This window comes from Plasmodium cynomolgi, chromosome 3, assembly GCF_000321355.1.
Source record: "Plasmodium cynomolgi strain B DNA, chromosome 3, whole genome shotgun sequence".
NCBI lineage: Eukaryota > Apicomplexa > Aconoidasida > Haemosporida > Plasmodiidae > Plasmodium > Plasmodium cynomolgi.
The window spans coordinates 287,160-295,614 of record NC_020397.1 but is presented as its reverse complement, the minus strand read 5'-3'; the positions used below and the strand labels follow the sequence as shown (position 1 = coordinate 295,614).

At 43.8% G+C, this 8,455-nt stretch overlaps 3 protein-coding genes across 3 annotated transcripts in view; 2 read left to right on the top strand and 1 right to left on the bottom strand.

Annotated features, from left to right (window-relative positions):
• The window catches only part of PCYB_031580 (hypothetical protein), a gene marked incomplete at both ends in the record, with an annotated part of 3,194 nt that extends 2,133 nt beyond the window's left edge, over positions 1 to 1,061 (bottom strand). The window contains one exon of the mRNA XM_004220828.1: positions 102 to 1,061. Coding sequence (XP_004220876.1) covers positions 102 to 1,061 — 960 coding nt within the window. The remainder of the gene's footprint in view (positions 1 to 101) is intronic.
• Positions 1,062 to 4,089: 3,028 nt separating this feature from the next.
• PCYB_031570 (hypothetical protein) lies at positions 4,090 to 4,611 on the top strand (the record flags this gene model as incomplete). The annotated part of the gene is made up of 1 exon (XM_004220827.1): positions 4,090 to 4,611. The coding sequence occupies one exon, from the start codon at positions 4,090 to 4,092 to the stop codon at positions 4,609 to 4,611; it is 522 nt and encodes a 173-aa protein (XP_004220875.1).
• Positions 4,612 to 5,664: 1,053 nt separating this feature from the next.
• Positions 5,665 to 7,899, top strand: PCYB_031560 (AAA family ATPase; the record flags this gene model as incomplete). Its single annotated transcript, XM_004220826.1, has 2 exons — positions 5,665 to 7,220; positions 7,281 to 7,899. The coding sequence occupies 2 exons, from the start codon at positions 5,665 to 5,667 to the stop codon at positions 7,897 to 7,899; spliced, it is 2,175 nt and encodes a 724-aa protein (XP_004220874.1).
• Between the last annotated feature and the right edge of the window lie 556 nt (positions 7,900 to 8,455).

Here is an 8,455-nt window from a genome sequence, read left to right as displayed (position 1 = left end):
TTTTTTTTTTTTTCTTCTTTTTTATTTGTACATATGTTACGAATAATCAATCGTAACACATTTTTTACGTAGTTCTTCAAAAAAAGGTTACAACAATTTACTTGTTTTTTTTTCCTAAATAAATCAGTAATGTAATTTTCGATATTCGATAACTCCAAATTGTAGGTGAATATTTGTTTTTGCATTTCATGAGCTGTGTCTAGCTTTTCATTTATGATGAGGACTTTTTCCTCTTCTTTACATTTCTTTCTTTTTTTCCTTATCTTATGGATTTTCCCAAAAAATTTGTGAATCAGCAAATCGCAGTTGTATTCTTCCTTCAAGTTTAGGAGGACTCTATTTGCATACGCCTCGTATGTAAAGTAGTACACAACGATTAGTACATTTTGGTGGATTTTATTTTGGGTCAATTCGTCCAAAATTCTTTTCACCTTGTTTTTATTCCATTGCTTTGGGTTCGTCATGAAAAAATCTCGCATGAGGGTTAAGAGGTCATTCAACGGGTTTAATATCTGCTCAGGGAAGTTCTCTATGTGACGCTTTCCCTCCTCTGGGGAAATGGCACTGTCGCTTCGATTTGTTACTTCCCTTTGTGCGCATTCCAGATACCCTTCATATGGTTCACTTGAGAATTCATTTCTGGAATCACTCCAGTTCGGGTGGCTACAACTGCTGCGTTTCATCCCATTTGCTGACTCGTTGTTGTTACTGCCTCGTTCGTAACTGCCACACCAGGGGGTATTTCCAATTTGTGCAATTTTGTAAAAACCGCTTGGACGTTCGAAACTCCCCTCTTCGTCCTTATCCCCGTGAAGGGGTAATGTAACCGCTTCGTCTCCCTGGACATGGTTCCCGCCTTTATCAGTAGCCGCCACACTGCTGCTGTAGCTGGGCGCCAGGTCTTCCAAGTCCAGATACGAATCCCCCCTCTTCGAGCTCAGCGTGCTGCTTCCCCTCGCCAATTGTGCCTCTTTCGCAGAGCTCCCCTTCCCCGCATTGGGGTTCTTCCCCTTGGTGCTTCGCTCGGAAGACTTTATCAGCATCCCTTTGAACATGGACATGGTTGTGACAGCCGGGGGGGGAAGCTCAAAAGGGGGAAGCCCAAATGGGGGGCACTCACAGGGCAGCAAACTGCACGTTTTTGCAGTTCCTATTTCGCTTCACATCACAGCCAGGGCCGAACGAACAACAGCTGGGTTATCTCACTTTGCTGATCTGCCAAATATGCCAAACTGAGAGGGGGCCCCCACAGGTGTGGAGGCAAACTGTGGAAAGGCTCTCCTTGTTTGTTTTGTCCCTTAGGGGGCCAAAAAAAAAAGAAGAAATGAACGGTAAGGGGTATAAAAAGGTGGGCAAAAATATGTCGGAAAAGTTGGCGGCAAAATGGCGGCAAAGTGGCCGCAAGATGACTGCAAAATGGTAGTAAAAAATAAAACCACTTGGAGAAAAAACGCGCTGAATTGATGTTTTCACGAAATGGCACAGAAAACGTCCCTCCAACTAACCGCTAAAAAAAAAAAAATCGAAACAGCAATGTCACCCCGCGATGACGCGCCTTTTTCGCTCAGCAATTGTCCTCACTGGAAGAAGGACAAACGTTCATGCATCATTTTTATTTTATTTTTTCGAAAAATTGGGATTAATTGCTGTAATAGTTTTTTTTTTTTTTTATATACTCTCCTGGCCTTTACCCACAATGACGCTCAAAAATCTGGAACTAGAGGAGTTTATTATTATACATCCCATGTTGGTATGAACGGCGAAACGAAAGGAGTAAACCGAATGATGAACGAAAAAGGAAAGTAGCTTCACCCTATGGGGCGTGAGAGTCAACAGGATGGACTTTCCTTTAGTTGGAGGTGTTAGCACGGGGCTCGTATGCTTCACAATTTTAGCCCAGTTTCCATGTGCCCTTAATTTTTGTTTCCCATTTGACATTAATGGAGAATAGCCTCTCGACGGGGAACGGGTAGCTAAACAGATTGCTGGCACCCCAGTTTGAAGTAGCATCTCGCTTATGCATCAATCACCTGAACACTGCCCATGCTTTGTTTTTGTTTCTCCACAAAGAGGGGAATTGCATAAACATGTGCTTCGTAACGAGGTGGCGTCGCTGCGACGTGGTTATGATAGGGGGGGAGACCCCCTCAGGTGAGGTACCCATCACAACCTGTACGCAAAGTTGTAACCCGTACAGTAGTTATAATTTTGCATGGCATAAAGCAAAAGCGGTAAGGAATGGAAAAAGGCGGGAAGCCACGCTTGCATTTGCAGCGTTTCTCATCGCGAAGGATGATCGACCATCCACTGCTGCTGAAGAAGAAATCTTCGCACCCTTCAATACTCAGCACACACGCAGTGGTAAAACAGAATAGTATTAACTATCTCTCCTCAGATAAATCAAAAAAAAAAAAAAAAAAAAAGCGTTACTCCTTAGGGGGGGGTGCGCAAAAATAAAAAAAAAAACTGTTTTTTTTTCATTAATCGTGTTTTCACGCCGTGTATGTGCATTTATCCCTGTGAGAGGTTGCTCCAATTCAATTACGTTGCACCTATACCTGGTGTACCTTAAGCTTGGCCATTCCCTATAACAACGGTTAGGAGCATCACTGAGCTACCTATTTTTTTACCTGAACGGGTCAGGTAAAAACGGGTGGGACAATTTTACACACAAAAATGGGAAGCAACCAGGTGTACAGGAAAAGCCGAGTGTGTCATTCCCCTACGCGTTGCTCCTCCGCTGTTCTACCACTTCCACAGTAAAGTTCAACAAGAGAAATGCGCTTTCCCGTGTGTGGCGCAAGATCGAACAAAATGTGTTTGAGTTAGTCCCCTTTTTTAATTATTTTTTTTTTTTACAAATTTTAAAAAAAAAAAAAAAAAAAAGTGAGCATATGTCAGATTGGTCGGAAGGTTGCAATCCGGCACTACGCATTAGTCCGCTTCCATTTTTTTTAAATAAATCGAGGGCCGAAAAATGTAGCCAACTGTGTGCTTATGTGCTTGTATATATAGCTTCCTTTTTTTCGTAAATGCAATTTTTGCACACTCTATGTTTGTTTATTGTTATCTCTCGACAGTTGCACATCGACAGTTTATTTTTTTTTTTTTTTTAAGATTTATAAAAGCCAGCTTTTTACAACATTTTTTTTTTTTTTTTTTTTTTTGCGAAATTTAATAAAAAAAAAAAAATGCAGAAAGGAGTCACCCGTTTGAATGCCCCATCAAATGGTTCCTCTTTTAAAACGACAACTGGGTATAGCATAAAAACGAATTCCCTCGCGGAAGTTACAAAAGGAAAATGCGAAAGAATTTTCTTCAGTAAGCACACGTGAGCAACCATCACACGTGACGTTCCTGATGTAGAGCGCAGCGTGTAAGCCTTTTTCCATTTTTTATATATTTGCCTACCTGTACCTCCTAACCAACCCCTGTTGTAAAAAAATTAGAGGCCAACTTCTCTGCGTGCTGGCAAATACTAGCACGGCGAGTCGCACATATGTGATGCGTACGTATACATGCTGTGATGGCAACATGTTTTTATTTTGCTTCCCCTCAACGTTTGATTTAAGTTTTTGAATTTAACCCCCACTTTGACGTCGATTTCGATTTTGTTTTTTAAGCAATCGTAAGATTTCGCCTTAAATTAAGCCCTTCCCTTTTAAGCTTTTCGCTCCGTAGGCACATGTCACGTACATGCCTGCCATCTTTACGTAGATGTTTGCCCATTTTACAATTTTTTTTTTCCGTATGAACTTCGCCTCACCAAGGCAGTAGATTTTTTTGTTCACCCCTAAGCGATTACGCCTTCCGGCGAAGGACCTCTCGCAGGCACGTGTGAGATGGTGTTTCCCCCTTTGATCGTCCCCGCTTTAAAAGAAGCCGCCGATACGTAGCAACCGCTTCAGCAACCACAGCAGCAACCACAGCAGCGACCGCAACAGCAACCACAGCAGCAATCACAGCAGAAACCGCTTCAGCAACAGCAACCGCTTCAACAACGGCAACCGCTTCAGCAACGGCAACCCACCTGAAAACTCCGGAGAAGAAACCAAACCCCCTCCTCTTCCTCTGTGCACACAAAGAAAGATGAAGGAGTATGAAAATTTTGAAATCCTGAAGAAAAAATTCAGCCCCCTGCTTTTTATTTTCCGAAAGGATGAAGAAAACGAATTGAAGAAGTACACAAAGAAATGCACCCTGGTCAATGCAATCAAAAACTTCAACGGACAGGCTCCCAAGGAATATGGAGCCACGGTGGAAGGTAGGTCCAATCTGTACATGAAGAACAAAATAATGAGTTACTTTGAGAGGCCTCTTGGTGTTTTCAGCAAATTTTATGATAACACTCTCGTATCGGAAAAGGGCCAATTTTTCAGGGCAAATAATATGAGCAGGAATAGGGGACTCGCCTACAGGAATAATAACAGCATGTTGAATAGGGCCCTCCTGAATTCAAAATACTTCCCCAATATTTTAAATAACAACATCGTTCGCATGGCGAATGATGAGGAATCTGATTTTGGAGACCTGGAGGAAGAGTACGTCGTGGTCAAGAAGGTGTACACCTACGTGCGAGAGTTCGACAGCATGTACATGTACATTTTCTAACATTTATTTTTACCCTTGGTGGGTGTAAGTGCGTACATGAAAAAGTATTCATATGTGTGCACATGCAAGTTTTCCTTTTTGTTTTTTTTGTTTTTCCCCCCCAAGAACGGTTTGCTTTGCCGCTCCCGGCTTTAACCGCTTGTCTGGCCACGCCGCCCATTCCCCCCCTTTTTTTTTTTTTATCATCCCATTTGGCTACTCTATTTGCAGCATCGTTATGCCTATTTTGCTGCACGTTTGAGAGCGCCTGATTTGTTCTTCTTCGCTGCGGCACACTTTGCTGCCATTTGTAAATAATTATTTCCCGCGCTCATCCTTTTTTCCGTTTTTTTTTCAACCCCAAGCCGCTTTTTTTTTAACCCCAGGCCGTTTCATTTTTTTTTTTAAGCCCAAGCCGCTTCTTTTTTTAACCCCAAGCGGCTTCTTTTTTTTTTTTTTTTGTAACATTACCCCTTTTCAATTGCCCAATTTTGTGTTCGTAAAACTTCTTAAAAATTCAAAGGTGCGATGGAATTGTGTGGATGCACAATGGTGAAAATTCCCGCACAGCAGTGATATAAAAAGTAAAAAAAATAAAGCAACATAAAGCGAATGAAGCAAAATAAAGCAAATAAAGCAAAATAAAACAAAATAAAACATTCTTGGGTGGTGCCCCCCCCCCGAAGGAGAAGCTCCTCTAATGCACACCAACCGGCCGGCAGGATTTGCTTCTCCATTTTGCTACCGTGGCGAGAGCAACGCTATTTGCGCTGAAGGTTCGGGTGGGGAGTCAATAAAATACGCGCCTAACGAGGCAGCGAAGTAGACCAGGCTCACTCCCGCAGAGTGACTTCCAGGAGAAGAAGCGACGTTGGGAGGGGTTACGCTAAGGAGGAACTCTGGGGTTACCGCTTTGGGGGTACCACTCTGGGGTTACCACTTCGGGGGTACCGCTTTGTGAGTACCGCTCTACCATATGCCTACCGATTTGGAGTCTCCGCTTCGAGTTGCACACCAAACCCTAAGAGATATACATACATACCCACACCTGGTAGAGCATTCCTGTAAGGCACCATGAAAAATTTAGGTGGAGCCATGTGGGAAGAACTTCTCTACAATGAAATGCGAGAGTCGGAGAGGAAGTGCCTCCATGATATGATGTTAAACGACATATGGGGGGATGGAGAATCAAGCCAAGATGATCTATGCAACAGGAGAGAAGTGAACCCAAACGACTTTATCTTTACAAATACACACAGTAACATTTTTGAGCATTATTCAGACCATGAGACGTATAACGAGGTCATAGATTTGCTGAGGAGGACAGATATAGTAGACAATGTGGAGAGTAAGCTTGAGGGGAATCCCAACTTCGTTAGCGGCGTGCAGGAAGTGGACATAAAGAACTTCATGAATTTCGACCCTGTGTTTGTTAAGGTGTACCATGAGAGGGAGGCAGCGCAGGGGGGAGACACTGCACGTGGTGCCGCGGCAGAGGAGGGGGGAGAAGAAGAAGCAGGAGAGGAAGCAGAAGAAGCAGAGGAGGAAGCAGAGGAGGAAGCAGAGGAGGAAGCAGAGGAGGACGCAGAAGAAGAAGGCGACAGAGGGACCTGCCCTGTGGAGGGAGTAGAGCAGAGGAAGGCCGGGAAGGAGAAGAACACCCGGGAGAGCGCCGACTTCAGCGACGACGATATTTACACCCCCAAGTCGCTGAAGAGGAAAAGGGAGGAGGGGGAGAAAGCGAAACAGAAAAATCAAAGCCAGGCAGGTCACCAAAATGAAAGCGGCAACCAGAGCGGCAATCAAAGGGGTCTCCGGAACGGTCTCCGAAATGGCCTCCGAAATGGCCCCCGAAGCGGTCTCCGAAATGGCCTCCGAAATGGTCTCCGAAACGACTCCCCGGGGGACGCCAGCGAGGAAAGCTCCAACGTTTCGGTAAGAAAAATCAAGCATAAGAGGAAAAACCACATGTCTGACGGAAGCAGTGGTGACAGCTCCTCCCCATCGGTGAGGAAAAGCACACGCAAGGGGAAGAAAAGCGGAATGGCTAGCACGGACAGGGAGAAGCAAACAGATGAGTCCTACTCCCCCATAAAAACAAAACATAAGGAAGCCTTCTCCAATGCATTCGATATACTAATCAAACGAAAAAACGAAAAGAACGAAGAAGCCATTAAAGCATTCAACGATATCAATTTAAAAAAAAAAAGAAATAGAAACCTCTCAAAAAGTGCAGAAAGTTTTAGTAATGAAGAATCCTACACAAATGATTATCGACTAGGAACTCGATTGGATCGAACGAATGACAAAAAGGATGAAAGGAGGAAGAGTCAGAAAAAAAATATGGATGACTCGAAAGATGGATGTGAAGATATCCCAGATAAGTATCAACATTTGATAGACCAAGGATTAGAAGTAAATATTTTACGCTACGCCTTAAGCATGAAAATGAGTTCAAATGAACACGTAAAAGAATCGGACATCATCGGACTCTATGACATTAAAAAAATTATTAAAGATAAAATCGTTAACGTTATTTTGAGACCAGATTTATTTACAGGGTTGAATAGAGCTGCAAAAGGGATACTACTCTTCGGTCCTCCAGGCACAGGCAAAACGATGATTGCCAAGTGGGTGGCCTCGCATTGTAGATGCTCATTCTACAACGTTAGCACTTCTTCCCTATTTAGCAAATATATTGGAGAGACGGAAAAAATCGTAACTTGCTTATTCAAATGTGCAGAGGTGGATAATCCATCGATTCTCTTTTTCGATGAAATAGACTCCATTCTAGGGATGCGTAAAAAAGACGAAGATGATACGACCATACGGATTAAAAATCAGTTGCTACAAATGATTGATGGTATAAACACCAAGAAGGATGTCGTCATTGTGATTATCGGTGCAACCAATCGACCTGACATGATCGATGATGCTGCTCTCAGAAGATTCAACAAGAGAGTCTATATCCCCCTGCCAGATTTACAAGCAAGGAAAGAGCAAATACGTTACATCATAACGAAGCATACACACTCTGGGTTTCAAATGACAGAAAATGAGTTAGATTCTATTTCACACAAGCTGCATAACTGGAATGGAAGTGACATCTACCACCTATGCACCAAGTGTTACGAATACGTTTATGATGATGCAGTGGAGCAGTACAACGGAATTGAGAATATCCCCAATACATCTATCTTTAGGGCTATTCGATACGACGACTTCATCAAGGCCATGTCCCAGGTGAACACGTCCTACAAGTGCGTCTTCGACTACGACGAGTGGAGTCGGAAGCACGGCTCCCTCTGAGGTGGGCCTGTGCATGTAAGCGTGTATGTGTGTGTGTGAGTGTGTGTGTGCATGTATGTGTGTGTGTGTATGTATACGTTTATATATACGTGCACATATACGTGTGCGTGTGTGCGCGCTCCATGGCTGCCTCTACGCATGAGCAGCTTTCCTTCCAGCAAAGAGCCCTTTTTTTAACGCGCTTCACATAACCCGTACGGGGCAAATTTCGGCGTGCCGCCTTAACCCCACGATGATCCGAACTTTTAAATATTTTAAAGTAGACAAAAAAAAATAAAAGCGGTTTGTATTGTGGTGCGTCCGATTCGTGCCCCCCCCCCAGGTTTCTCCTGCGCACCCGAACGAGGGGGGCACAACCAAAAAGGGGGATTACTCATGTGTGGCGAAAATAGTGCACGTGAGTAATGGCGGTGCGCACCGACGTTGAGTGCAAAGCGGAAGCTTTAAAAAAAAGAGGCAAATCGGCGAAGCAACGTGCAACGGCCTCCGTCTTCTCACTGCTTGGGCAAATAACTGCTCTTCTTTTTCTCCTCGGAGTCGATCGAGTGGCGTCCTG